This window comes from Chenopodium album, chromosome 22 (assembly GCF_948465745.1).
Source record: "Chenopodium album chromosome 22, dcCheAlbu1.1, whole genome shotgun sequence".
NCBI lineage: Eukaryota > Viridiplantae > Streptophyta > Magnoliopsida > Caryophyllales > Amaranthaceae > Chenopodium > Chenopodium album.
In genome coordinates, this window is record NC_137855.1 from 30,079,232 (window position 1) to 30,094,570 (window position 15,339).

The 15,339-nt window shown below is 37.8% G+C and overlaps 1 protein-coding gene, 1 long non-coding RNA gene and 1 other non-coding gene across 3 annotated transcripts; all 3 read left to right on the forward strand.

Moving 5' to 3' along the window:
- The first annotated feature begins 8,091 nt into the window (after positions 1-8,091).
- On the forward strand, positions 8,092-8,163 carry TRNAP-UGG (transfer RNA proline (anticodon UGG)). Its single transcript has one exon. It is a non-coding gene; the product is annotated as a tRNA-Pro (tRNA).
- A 208-nt stretch (positions 8,164-8,371) lies between these two features.
- Positions 8,372-9,252, forward strand: LOC145605657 (large ribosomal subunit protein bL12c-like). The gene has a single exon (XM_081661731.1). It carries the CDS (start codon positions 8,469-8,471, stop codon positions 9,033-9,035), a length of 567 nt encoding a protein of 188 aa, XP_081517857.1. The 5' UTR covers positions 8,372-8,468; the 3' UTR covers positions 9,036-9,252.
- Positions 9,253-11,497: 2,245 nt separating this feature from the next.
- On the forward strand, positions 11,498-15,221 carry LOC145606191 (uncharacterized). The gene is made up of 3 exons (XR_014105225.1): positions 11,498-11,618; positions 11,736-12,029; positions 15,086-15,221. It is a non-coding gene; the product is annotated as an uncharacterized LOC145606191 (long non-coding RNA).
- The last annotated feature ends 118 nt before the right edge of the window (positions 15,222-15,339 follow it).

Consider the following 15,339-nt stretch of genomic DNA (forward strand, 5'->3'; position numbering starts at 1 on the left):
AAATTCTCAGTTCTAGTTTGTTTCTAAGCTCGATGGTCATCGAGTTCAGTTTCCTCCCACTTGTCGTTTTGGAAACGTGTTACTTTCCAGAAAGATACCACTTAGAGCAACAAACATTATGTTCTCAATTAGGATGTGGAGGTAATGCCCGTAGTCTCACTTGAATGCTTACAAAGAGACATGTATATTGTCTTTGGGTAAAAGTTCGTTGTGAAACAAACAGTTAGCTCCTACTTGAGCTATCTTAGTCTTTATTGAGCCATTCAGCTCCCACTGAGCCACCTAGCTCCCCTTGATCCACTTAGCTCCCACTTAGCTAGTGAACTCCCACTGAGACTAAGAGCCTTAGACATATACTTGAAAAGACTTTTAGAAGTTATTTCTATCCATAACTGAATATGGCGTCCTTTCTTAGCTTCGACATATTGTTTAGTGTAACATTAGTCATTTGTGCAAATCTTTAAGAACTTTATAGGAAGGGTTGTGAACCATCATTGTTCGAGTAATTTTCAAATGACACCGAGGTCTCCGCGAAGACACACTATGTTCTTTGTGGAGTTATTGATGAAAATTTCCATTCATAACTTTGAGATGGTTATGCTTGGCTCAAGCAAACATCGCTCGATCTAGAAGTTTTGATATCTTGCCAAGTCGATTCTGTACTTCACTGGACTCTTGAGCTACTCAAGTCAAGTTTGTTCACATTTGATGAATATAGCCATATCCTTTCAAATTCTTTGTGAAACGTTGAAGTAATTGAATCCTCTTTAGCCTTCGGAGTCAATTTTCTATACCAAGAACAATAGCTCTCTGATTTGTCGGTTTCAACAAGTAAGACTTGCTTGTCTTAGAACGATTCCAATTCGAGCAACTATCAAGAGCCTATCTAATAGAGCCTTGAGTACGTTCTTGTCGACGTGACATTGCTAAAGATGTTTGGAACACAAATCAAGCCCATAACTTGAACTTAGTGAGTTTATCATGTTAGGGAAATGTTTGTTTATAATCAGGCATTCTTGACTTAATGCTTGGATAACCATGCCATTCAAATAAATCTCGCAACTATTGCTCATTACTTTGAATGTGAGTCTTTCCGTGTGTAAACGGATCAATTGCTGATTATGGGACATAATAACAATTACTTGTTCCAGCCTCTGACTTAAAAGGTCTTTAAACAAAACATACGACCTTACAACTGATGTAGCTCTTCTTGCTTCATTTTAAGCTTGTAAGTCGATAACTTAGCTTAACTTCAATAGTTTGAGGTCACTATCATAGTGGAACACTCAAGCAGTATCCGATACTTGTGAAGATAACGAATTGCTAAGTTAACTACAATAACATGAACTCATGAGTTGAAATGGAATCTAATTCCTTTTCTTCGTTCCTTCTTTCCTATATTTCTTATCATACAATATCTCATAATCTTACTTTAAGAATCATTTCTTTAAGTACCTTGACTCTTATACTTTTTTAGGCATAATCAAGCACCTAGTGCGCCGTTAAACAAAGTTCCATCTTTTCCATTAATTCTTACTCGAATTACTACATCAATGAGTCCTACTCAATTATGTATGATTCGAAAAGATACGTTGGTTGTCAAACATTGACAATCTTGAGTTTGCAACTCAATACCTCATGTTTTATCAAAACTACCTAGTATTTTGAATACATGATGTCCAACCGTCTTTTCGGACTTAGTTATAAAAGTCATTTATGAGAATTGTATTTTAGAAATGCTTTTCCTGTCTTTGAGATCTATTCTCAAGGATTTCCTTTACCAATCATGGAAACAATATTATTTGATTTAGAATACTATAAATATAAGTGCAAAGTATAACCATTTATCAAGAACATAATAAGTTTGAAATTTAATAGCATTCATGCAAACTTCAATCTTATTAAATGTCTTATTTACGCATAAAAATTGTCCTTATTTGGCGAAAATAAGGCGATTCCAAGATCCGAAGAAACAAAGAGTGGTTAAGCATGCTTTGGCTTGTCTTAAACACTCAATCTTCTAGGGTAAGCATTGCCTTGCTAATGGCTCTAAGCCACTCTTGGTTAGACAATCGTCGCATCTAATGCATCTTTGACGATGTATCTCTTTTGCCACGGTATGTGAGGACTCCTCACTCATACCGATGAGTTAAACCAAAACCAACGTGCACACCCGGTGTGCCTTACGCGCCTTGGAGATGTGATGGCACCTCGCTTTGGCGTAGCCTACCATCATCCTCGTCCGGTCAATAAGTGTCGTTTTGGAAAGGCAAGTTTGACTCAATATTATTAGGGACCTAGGATTTCTATGTTGGTTGATTTAAGTGAACTTAACTAATCATCGCAACATCAAGAAAACCTAAACATGCATCTAACGAATAATTCACATATATATAAGCATAAAATATAAAGCGAAATTATAGATGCATATTGGCAACTAGCATGACCCCTTGAATTCTTCATATCTTCAAAAGGTCTTCATTTGCAATTTCAAGGCTTTGTCTTCCAAGATACGCCGTCTTTAAGACTTAACCAAACTATGCAAATACTAGTGTCTACAACTAGGAATAATCTAAATATTAAAGTACAAAAATAGTTAACGGTGCGTAGACCGTATTTAGATTTACAAAAAATACATAACGGCACGTAGTCCGTATTTTCTATCCTAGTCGGGTCCCACTAGTTGCCATTTCATAAAACCTGTGAGAAAGAATATACATTCCATTCATCCATTCACTATTCGTGAATGGCCCATGCAATTTACAAAATTGAAACAAGTAAAATGCATTTAAACAACGTGCGCACTAGTAACTAATCTAGGTGGTTAATCCGATTAACACGCCTAATTAAAACTAGTCAAAGTTGTTTAACCGATTATGTAATTCACGTCATTAAAAATTGAAGCTCCCACTAAATTCCGCATTTCCCTTAATTAATCTAATTAATTAAGTCGGTAGCACCTAAACTTGTCAAAATGAAATTTTGCCAATGCCGCTCAAAACCGAGGCCTAGCCTCCCAAAGTTTTAATTAAAATAAACAAAATTAATTAAAATAAATAAAACGGCAAAATAAATAACATTAAGCCAACTACGGCTAGTCACCTCACCGCACCAAGCATACGCACACGCCAAAAAACGCACACACGGCCCACGGCACGCGGCCGCAAGCTGCTGCCACGGCACGCCCGCGCGTGGCTGCTGCAGCCCGCGTGCTGCTGCCGCGCGTGTGCTGCTGCCGTGCGTGTGCTGCTGCCGCGCGTGTGGCCGCACGCAAGGCGGGGCAGCCACCTTGGCAGCCACATGCGGGCTGCTGTGCAGCCCGGCTCGCCAAGGTGGTTCTTTGCCTCGTTTTGCGTGCCACGGCCTCGGGATTTGATCCCTTTTCGCGAGACAAAAATAATTAATTCTAAACTAATTTTAGAACTAATTTAGTGAGCAAAATAAAATTTTAAACAAGTCTAACTTAATAAAATTTCAAAGTGCAAATAACCAAAATAATTCCAAGAACCATTCTTAATTAAATTGGTTTAGCTTGGTGCAAAATAAAATTGAGGCAATTTCTCACTTTCAATTTAATCAATTTAAATTAAACTTGAGAATTTGACAAAGTAAGGGGATGTTGGAAAAATATGAACTTTAATGTTCAAATGAAAATTCCAACATCTAAATTTTGTGAATCCTTGAAAATTATATCTTCCAACATGAAGATAACCAAATTTCTATCAGAAAAATTGAAACTTTATGTTTCCAATCAACTCAAAATGATTAAAACAACAAAGTTTAACATAAAATAACATGGAATTTAGTGGTTTTTAAAGTTTCAATCACTTATCACAAATAAAGATTGAATCTTTAACACTTAGGAAGCCTCAAAATTAAAATTATCACACTAAAAAGCAATTAGTTTGCAATTATGTGAAAATAAATTAACCTTTAAGCATCAAATACTACCAAGTAAGTGTGCTTTAAGGGGACATAAAAATGCAGAAAATAATGCAAATAATCAACCATATAATCAATAAGTTATGCCATTGATTTCAAGGTTAGAAAAGACTTAAAATTTTTCGTCAAAAACAAAAAACCCCTCGAAAAAGGCATTTCTGGTCAGAATTTGGCTAAAATCACAGCTCCCTAGGGATAAAAACCTTTCCAGAACACGTTTTCCACCCAAAATTCACTAGTCTTGGGCGAAAATCTGGGTTCTGGGCCAAACTCGACATTAAAAACGGGATTAAAATAAATAAAACCGAGCTACTAATCTAATTAGTAACTTAAACCAGAAAAATAAGCCAAAAAAAACCTTGAAAAACATGATTATAAAAATAAACGAGCGGGGCTCCGATACCGCTGTTGGGGTTTGGTGAGTCCGACTCACCGCGGAAATAACCCCGAACCGAGGAACCACTCGCAATTAATAAAATCATAAAGCATAAATAAATAATCACAAGGAAAGGAGAACGAATCTTACCCTCGAAGCGAGCTTCGCCCTTACAAAAACCACGCTCTTACTTGAAAGCCACGAGCACGTCAAGCGCCGTGCCTCCGACGGTATCCACCCACAAAGGACGAACACGACTTTAAGGTCCGCTACCTTGGAGTTAGCAAGGTCCGACCAAAACCCGAGTGTTATATGAGTTTAAGAGTTTTCCCAAAAATATGGAATGTTCTTTCTAACTCCCACACAAGCAAAGAATTCTCAAGCCATCCCATGACTATTTATAAGGGAGTATGCTTTGTGAATTCCACTCATCTTTCAATGTGGGACAATTCACAAAAAGATCCCACATGGAAAGATTGGTGAATTCAACCTTTAGTTAAATAAACCAAGGAACAAGTAACAAGTGTCACATGGTTAGGAGTGGACCACTTTCTCACTTGGTCCCCAAGGCATTTCACATGCAATGTGAACTAACCATGTGTCACCCAACCTTGAACCCCAAGTTGGGTTCGATTGGCCCATTTTATTTTGGCCTGTGTCCATGACCCATCAACCCGGGTCCACGGCCCTTGCCACATATGTCGCCACTGTGGCGCGCCGCCACCATGGTGCTGCCACGTGGCACGCTGCCAACGTGGCACGCTGCCACTTGGAGGCTGCCAACGTGGCGGCCACGTGTGCTGCCACGTGTGCTGCCACATGGCGTTTTTTTGCCATGTGTGCTGCCACGTGGCATGCTTCTATTGGGCATGCATTCCTAGCTTTTTGCGTGGCTAGGATTTTACTTGTTACTTGATGCATTTTCCCGTCTCGCCAAATCCTAAATTTTGGCTCGACATTTGAGATTCTTCGACGCTCGGTTTCGACGCTCCAAGCTCGAATTTCCGACGTCTAAATGTTTAACACTCGGGCGACGAGTCAGTTCCTATATTTTGCTTGGATGTGACCCGAAGGGTTCAGTCAAGATTAAGTTGTAATATTAATTATATTAATAAGAATGATCGGAAGCGGCCTCCACCCAGGCATTCCGATCACTTGACCTTGCTGAATATGTTAGCTTTCTAATAATTCTGAACCCGCTATCAGAATAATACACTTGTTCGAAGGACACCATTCCTTTCATTCAATCACCCACCATACTTCATATGCGGTTCATCCACATCTCTACAACCATCACAGTCCTTTACTCCATGCCCGATCATCCCACAAAAGAAGCAAAAAAGAGGGGGTTTCTCATACTTAACCTCAAAAAAATCTTCATAACCGCCCCTCATCTTCACCTTAACATTCTGTAACAGAGGCTTTGTAACATCTATCATCACTCTAATCCTTACAGATTTATCAATGCCCATACACCCCGAACTGTCCAATCTTAAGAATCGCCCAATTTTGTTCCCTAAAGCTTCCACATTAGCCGAGTTTAGACGACCTTTGAAAGGGAGGTTATACACTCTAACCCACATTGGGAGTTCACATAGATGAATATCAAGCGGCTTCACATTATCTTTAATTTCTCCAAGCAACAAAGCATGTCTATCGAAGTGCCATGGATGCTCATCAAGAACCCGCTTCTTATCCCTCCAATGATGAAATTGGAACACAAAAGTATTCTTCCCAATATTGCTAATTTCCAGGCCATGTTTGGGTTGCCAAACATTCATTATTGTTGTCATGAAAGCGTTTGAATTGATGCTACGCTCCGTCCAAATCTTCCCTACTAGCCCTAATTCAGCCCTCGCCTCCTCCTCATCCTCATTGCCTTCTATCCATTCTACAGCCTCCTCAAGGTCAGCCTTATTCATATTATTATCAAGGGTTTTCAAAACAATTTCTCGAGGTTTATCGAGAGATTTATTGTAATCTTCTTTCTGATTATTATTGTTCTCCAAAGGGGTCAATGCTTCAGTATTTGCATTGTCTATGGTAGAATTCGATTCCATGGCTAAACTCTCACATGAAAATCAAAGAAAACCTTCACAAAAAAGAAAACCTAGGAAAACCTAGAGCAAACCCTCCCAAGGAAAACCTAGAGGGAACTTCATTATGATCATTGCCTTTGTTTGTTTCAAAATCAATACAAATAAAATATTTGTTGTCATTGTTTATTACTACATGGCAACAAGAGAAAAATATGATGTCATCTAGTAACAAATAGTAAGACAATTTGTTTTAAAAAACAACAAATAAAAGACATGTAGCCATTAGTTATTAAAAAACTAAAGCATAAAATGTCGCTTTTAATTAGGCAATGAAAAAATTCTATTCGTTGCTATTTAGCATCAGGTAAAAAAAATCTGTTGCCAAACTTAGTTGCTAAAAAGCTTTTATTTTTGTAGTGAGAGGTGACCCAGCACCCATAAAATCCTAGCTCCGCCACTGAGTTCAATATATGTTGAGTAACCAGGTAACCCACCGGTTCCGGTTCCAAAAAGTTGGAATTGGAACTGGTTGCAACTGGGTCCTTAAATTATTACCCGGAACTGGTTTGCAACCGGGTCCTTAAAAAGTCGGTTCCTAACCCTTCGGGTACCTGAAATTTTACTCACCCCTAGTCAAAAGTAACCTGGATTTCTAGTCAGGAGCGCCCGCTTCTCTAGCTAGGAGCGCCCACTCCATAATCTTGTACGCCCGCTGCCCTGTACTTCAACATATGGAAGATTCAAGCTAACGGGGAGGAGCGCCCAATGCTTTAAGCTAAGGCAGATTCAATCAGAGCAGCTTGGAGCGCCCGCTCCTCTTAGGCTGCACGCCCGCTCCTAGTAAGGTAGAGGGAGGCAGGAACTTTGATGGCTATTGAAGCGCCCACTCCTGAGGAGGTGCGCACCCACTCCACTAGGAGCGGGCTCTCCCTTCTTCTTTCTTGCTCCATCTTAAGCCCTTAAAGAGGTATTTGTGCGTCAAAATTTCACCTACACCTGCAAACCATGTACACAAACACACAAAGAGAGGGCAAAGCCAAAATGCAACATTTATATACAAAAGGGGTTAGAAAGAGGGGAAAATATTACAAAACTGGTAAAAACACCACAATAAGTGGCCAAATAAACCACTTATCAACAATGCGTGTATCCAGTTCACCTCCACATAACACCAAAACTTTCGGAATTCCAGTATAAATAGGAGTGCAACATCTCACACTACAACTAGGAGACTAAGCATTAAAGTATTACACTCTTCTTGTACTAAATACTTGTATGGATCCTTCTAATTTAAATTAATCTTATATATATATATATATATATATATATATATATATATATATATATATATATATATATATATATATCATAAACAAATGTCAAAGTAGTATATGTGTATAGTGTAAACAATGACATTTATTTTGAAACAAAAAGCTAATTATGATACTTCTTTCGCAATTTTCTAAGTAAAACGTTTTGACTTTTTGCACTATATAACTAATCTATTTTGACTAACATTTTACTTACTTATATATAAGAAATATAGTCTTGTGAGTACTTATTATAACCGTCTCAAAAAATATATTATTAATATTGAACTGTTATAATTTTTTACTTATTAATAATTAAAGATATTATTGATCAAAGCATTGTTATATGTACACATGAGAAACGTTTCACTTAAATAAATACAAAGGGACTACCACTTTAATCAATACAGTTTATTGATATAATGGGCATTTGGTCTAGTGGTATGATTCTCGCTTTGGGTGCGAGAGGTCCCGAGTTTGATTCTCGGAATGCCCCAACTATTTTCAAATTTCTTCTTTTTGTTTAGAAATTGCAAAACTCTTTTAAAACTACAAACCCAAAACCTTCAATTTATTTTTTTTTTTTTTTTTTTTTTTACACTCATCAACAATTCAATAATTTTATTTTTTTTGTCCAAATAAAATCCAATCCAATCCCTCATCTCAAAATATAAATACCCTCCCACAACCCCTCAAGGCCTCAACACCTCTTCAATCCTCCTATCTTCCATTCAGTCATTCATTCCTCACTCTCTCCTTATCCTCATATCTAATCCTCTCATCTCCTCTCTTCCTTCAACAATGGCGGCAACATCCACAACAATGGCTACCCTCAACCTCCCTTCTCTCACAACCCCTTCTTCCACCTTCCTCAAACACCCTTTACCCCTCCAATTCCCCTCTCGCAACCCCATCAACCCTCTCACCCTCTCTTCTTCCCGCACCACCCGTCTTCGCCCCATTGCCGCAGTCGAAGCCCCCGAGAAAATCGAGCAATTGGGTACTCAGCTCTCCGGCCTTACCCTCGAGGAAGCTAGAGTGCTCGTCGATTGGCTTCAAGATAAGTTAGGAGTTTCTGCTGCGTCTTTCGCCCCGGCTGCTGCTGTTGCTGCCCCTGGTGCGCCTGCTGATGCTGCGCCTGTTGTCGAAGAGAAAACTGAGTTTGATGTGTCAATTGATGAAGTTCCTAGCAATGCTAGAATTGCTGTTATTAAGGCTGTTAGGGCTTTGACTAGTCTTGGACTTAAAGAAGCTAAGGATTTGATTGAAGGTTTGCCTAAGAAATTGAAGGAAGGTGTTTCTAAAGATGATGCTGAAGATGCTAAGAAGCAGCTTGAAGAGGCTGGTGCTAAGGTTTCCATTGTCTAAGAAAATATAAAATTGAGTTTTTTTGGGTTTTGTTTTTTATGTAATTTGGTAAATGTTGGGGTAAATCTTTTGTTGTGATTTTAGTTACTCTTTTTTAGATATTTAATTGTTTTAGATGTAGTATATTTGCGGAATTCTAATGTTGCTTTTGTAATTTGGTTTATGTAATTTGGTAAATGTTGAGGAAAATTGCAGCACAATAGTTTACCAAGTTCAACTAATGTCTTTTTACATTTAAATTCAAGCTTATTTATCTGTTTATATTTGTGACAATTCATGTTGATATTGGCATTGTTTTGTTTTTGGACGGAACAAAATCTTCAAAGGGTGTTGTAAGTTTTACAACTGAAAATTCATTGCTTTTATATATTTTATGATATTACAAGTATTATAATAGACTTGAGTTTTATTTATTCCTAGGTTGCTCTTTATGAAAGAGCTGCATTAAGCAAAGGCTTCTATCTTATCTATTCTGTCAAACTTTGCTATGCCTCTGACTGAGCAAAAACTCATATGCATGGGGGTAAGCTGCTTTTGCTTCGTTGAGGCATTAGTTAGAATATTCCGTCCCAGGAAAACAAAATCCGATACTAGTAAACCTGCATGTTTCCGGTAAAGGTATTTCATTTCTAAAGTTAGTATACAAATAGTAGTGGCTAAATTAGTTCGTGGTTATGGATAGCGTACATATAGCACTATATTTTTGACTTAACTCAATTTGATTGTGTATAAGTCATAAGTGAGGATTTGTCTTGAATTGCTTGGTTAATTTTCTTGGAGTATTGGTATGATATTATCTTGTGGTTGAAATTTTGTGTAGGCAGTTGTCTGCTTCTCAGGTTGAAGGGTAATGTGAGACCCTGCAATTGTGTTGTGCTGCCTATTGGAGGCATGATTGATGTTGCTTACAGGTAACAGTTTGGATGCTGCATCCAGGTGTTGAACTTGTTCCTGGAACTCATGATATTTCTGTTTATGTACGGTGAAAAACGCTGTTGACAGCAACCGGAGATACCAGTTACAGTATTGTCATTGTCGCTACTGGTGCTTGGGTATTGAAGCTGATTCTTCTTGGTTTAGTGCATTGCATTTTTGTGTTGCTTACTTAGATTCTCATTGCAGTTTGAATTTATTTTGCATTTCCCTAGTATGCATGATGCCTATTTCTCTTGTTTTGTTTTCTTTCAATCATATTTCTACCACATCTGTAATTCCTTCACATTGGAAACTGACAAAAAATTATTCTCCAGAATATTTGGAGGCTTGACTTTTTGAAGTGCTTGAAATTAAATTACCAGAAAGCTGTAAGGTTCACTGACCAGTAATAACTCACTGAATGTAGAAATTCTTATAATGACAATTTTAGATGTTGAGGCTTGAAGATTACATTATATGCTAAAATGGGTTTTGTAAAGCAACTTTTAGGTGTTGAAGCTTGAAGGTTAGGGAGTGGATGTACTGAACATGTCTGTTATTTGTGTGATCTTGCTGATTCGAGTGAGCTTGTTATCGTGATGTGATGCGATCTTCTGTAGGTGGAATGTGCTGCATTTTTTGTCATAGGCATGATCATCCATGGTCTTTCCTGTAGACCACTGCAGTAATTATAGTTTACAATTCTCATAAATAATCATAGTCACTATAGCATATTCATTTGGATTATAATGAGCTAGCTTATTTTGGTTTCAAATAGTGAGTTATTCAATTGAAAATTTGGTGTCTACTTACCTTTTTCAGAAATAATCTTACACTTAATTATAAGTAAAAGAAAATGTGAATTTTCTGTATTAGCTTAATGGATCTGTATCAGAAATGGTGTCAAAATCTGTTGACAAAAGCAAACCTTATTGATTTATTTGCTTAATATGCTGAATCAATGTTGGAAACATAATACTTAAAAACATCTACAAATGTGGCATATTTTGACGCATATTTCTGATGATACTTATGAATAGGTGGACCTAACTGGTTCGGTGCTGGATCTAGCCTTCAGGCAAGGCTTGTTAAGAATATGCGAGCTCAATGATATGATTTTGAGAATCCATGAAGTTCTGGCTTTATTATTGCAACTTTGTATTAGTTGTGCCTAGCATGTTCTTTGACTTCTCAATAAAAGTAGCAGATTACATTCTGTGTTCTTAAATCATGTCTATGCTGTATTGCTGTGTATTTTCAAAAGCACTGTTTGAGTATCAAAATCATCATATCATGTGGTGGAAAAAAAAAAAAAGATTTTGGCATTGACACAGTTTATTGTTGTTTTAAAGTGCTGCAGTTTGCAATCACCTCTATGATCAGCCTGATTAGGAGCATATCTGAAAAAATACTGGCTATCTGGTTCCTTGCATAACTTCTTTTTTTAACCTGAAGGTTATCATTTTCTTGTTCCCGTATCATTGTCTTACCAAAGCTTAATTATCTACGTATTTCATGTGATTTTTTCAACATTTTTACATTGCTACGCTTGTTCCACAGCCAAGATTGCAGAGCATTATGAGGACTATAGACTATTACAAGGGTAAAGGAGTCAAGTGTTTGAAAGGGACAGTTTTGATATCTTTTGAATCTGATCCCAGTGGAAAGGTAAGTATTGGAGGTTCACATTCATATCCTGTGCACCATTTGTGTGTATCAGAATTTTGATTTTGATACAGAGTCATTCGAAAGCTTCTAAACTTTGTTGTCACATAATATACTCAGATTTTTACTTGCTGATCTGGTTGTCGTGGGAATTGAAATCCACTGGAATACAACATGTTTGAAAGCCAACTCTCTACAGAGAAGGATGGTATCAGGGTCAATGGAATGATGCAAACTAGCAACAGCCCAATCTTAGCAGTTGGAGATGTGGCAGCATTCCCAGTCAAATTGCTAGGTGAAATTCGTTGTCTTGAACATTTTGATTCTGCGGCATGCTATCACCGCAACAATGGAGCCTGAGAATATCAATGGCTTTGGTTATCTTGGCAATTCTTCGAGTACAATGCAGGGGAGGTAGTTCATTTTTGGTTGTTTTTTAGAAAAAAATCTTTCTACTTTAATGGATGAAGCTTGTTGGGTCTTTCTTTGAAGGCCATATTAGGCCTTAGCCAAGGCCACCAAGCTTAAACCTTCAATTTAAAACTTAACTGAGCTTAAAAACAACAGGCTCAAGCTTTCTTCCTGGTAAGGTATTATGCTGGATACGAGTACAGATTATACCTCGTAGAAATCTTGATTAATATACTCAAGACCATGAATTAGAATCACAATTGTGCTTGCTTTTGGTGCTTCAATTCACCGGCTGAGATGCCAATCACATGAACCGGCCCCAAGAGTTCCACAACTCAAAAACCCCTCCGCCCCTTTTTCTTTTGCTCCATAACAATAAGGTTACGTTTTGAATTTTTGGTAGGAAAAAAATGACGAGAGAGAAGAATAGTGTTAACTTAGAGGGAAAGGGACGGTCTTAAAACGGAGATTGGGGCAAACGTTTAAGGACGGAGGGAGCACAAAATAAGGATAGCATGAATCCAACTTATCCATCTGGTTATATTAGTAGATAACACAGTTGTGCTCCATGAGAAAAGCACTTGATCAAATATACCAGTTATCCAACAAATCTTGCAATTGAATTTGCAAGTCATTCATCACTAGTTATGTAAGATGCCTTTGGAATAGGACTTTTGGGTTACATACTAACATCCTCTGAAATTCATCAGAAAAATCATCTTCAAACTCCCAAATAAGTTCAGTATCTTAAATTCTCAATTTTCTTTTGTGTTCTAATCACTTCCTATACGACACAACACATACAAGTTTACCAAAAGGGTTACTTGAGGTATCATGTTGCAAATCACACTCGATTTTAGCGACTAATACATCCCAAGTATCGAATCCTTCTCACTTTCGTCGAATTCAATCAACCTTGCAAGAAGCCTAGTTTCAAGTACGGACTATCCCAAAATTTACATATATACTTCATATAATATAGCAAAGAAAGGCCTCAAAAAATAAAAAATAATAAATAAATAAATAAATAAATAAAAAATAAAAAAATAAAATTAATAATATAGCAAAGAAAAGTGTAATTATGTGAGGATCAATCTAAATAAATTGTGTTTTGCAAGAATTTTCTTGTATTTCCAATACATTATTATATTGATTCTCATTTTCTTTTCGTTAATGATGGTTCTTTGTTTAGCATTATAATAACCATAATAAAGAATATTAAAAAAAAATAGTCTCATTTTCATTTTAGCATGCGCATGATCTCCAAGATTATTTTGTATTTAACCTTGACAAGATACTAAAAAATCTATCTTACTTCGTTTTATATAAAGGCATATTAACTACATTGTATTAAATCAAGAATATAAACACATATGAACAATTTTGAATAAATGAGCCAAATAAAATAGTAATCAAGTCAATGGCCTCAAGGCATCTTGCTTCAATTCGTATTGAGATATGATAGTATATTTAGTTTGATATGATAATATTTCCATATTCTATTTTAGTTATTTTTCGGAAGATCCTAAGTTATCTTGTGATACTAGGACTACGACTTGTATTGGCTATATATTTCCCAAGGTTTTAATGAGAAGGCAAGCAATATCTTTCTATTTCTTCATGGTATCAAGAGCAAGGGTTTTCTTTTGATTTTTTCTAAATCACCATGTCTGGTGATGACGTTGTACCACCACCGCCACCACCTCCACCGATCAAAATCGAACCCAATTCACCATATTTTCTAGGACCTCAAGATAGGCCTGGCGATTATATTACTCCAACTCGTCTCAAAGGGGACAATTATGATAAATGGGCAGCCGATATTCAGACTGCCTTGGAAGCCAGACGCAAATTTGAGTTTCTTGACGGTACGATTACAGTGCCGGAATCTCCCTGTACCAAGTCCGATTGGACTGCCATAAATGCAATGTTAATTTCTTGGCTTTCAAACACCATTGATCCTGAAATTAAATCATCTCTTTCAAAATTCAGAGAAGTCAAACCTTTTTGGGATCACCTCCGCAAACGCTTCGCTCAGACTAATGGGCCTCGAATTCAGCAACTCCGTTCATCTCTCGCAAGGTGTGAACAAACTAAAACCATGGCTGTCTCTGTCTACTATGGGAAATTACATGCTCTGTGGCATGAATTGGATCATCACGAACCCCTTATTTCGTGCACCTGTTGTTCCTCGTGTACGGCGGGTCGACTCCATGAACAGAGGCCTGATCAGTCTCGTTTACACGATTTCTTGATGGGATTGTACTCGGGTTTCTATTCTTCTCTTCGCTCGAACATTCTATCACAAGATCCCTTACCAAGTCTGGATAGGGCGTATCAATTGGCGGTTCAAGAAGAGCGCGTTCGCAACGCTAGGCAGGACACCGAAGTCAAACCACCTGATGCTCTCGGCTTTGCTGTTCGTGCTAACAGTGGGCGTGGCTCTGTTTGCTCTCATTGTAAGAAACCGGGGCATGAGGTCTCTAATTGTTGGTTTCGTGCTCCATGCCCTCACTGCAAGAAGAAGGGGCAAGACCCCAATAATTGCTTCGAAATTGTAGGCTATCCTGCTGGTTGGAATGCAGGGCCGAAAGATTCTACAGGGCAGCAAAGTAAGGGGGGCACGTGCTCATGCTACGGCTGCAGGGGACTCCCATAATACTTCTAATACTGCCGCACAATCCTCCTCCACTCAAGCTTTCACTGTGGAACAATGGAAGGCGCTTTCGGGATTCTTGGGTAATGTTAATATTCCTGACAACCGTCTGAATGGTAAGTTTGATGCCTCTTGCTGGATCATTGATACCGGAGCGACTCATCACGTTACCGGTAACTCGTCTTGGTTATTTGACACTCGTAACATTGAGTGTCCTGTTGGTTTGCCTAATGGTGAAAGTGTGCTCGCCACTTTGGAAGGCTCGGTCCAATTGTCCGATAAAATTACTATCACTGGAGTTCTTTTTGTGCCTAATCTCAATTGTAATTTAATTTCTGTTACGCAACTCAGTGATCAATTAAATGTTGTTGTCCAATTTAACTCATATATGTGTGATATACAGGACCGTATGAAGGAGCTGATTGGAACGGGTCTTAGGCGAGATGCACTATATTATTTCTTTAGCAAACCGGAGGTGGTGCAACGTGTGTCTGTGGTTGAAGCATCTTCAGATTTGGAGCTTTGGCATAGAAAAATGGGGCATCCGTCGGAAAAAGTAGTTAAGTTGCTTCCGCATATTAGCAATAATAAGAGTAGTTTAAATAAAAGTTGTGAAATATGTTTTCGTGCTAAGCATTCTAGAGACAAATTTCCTTT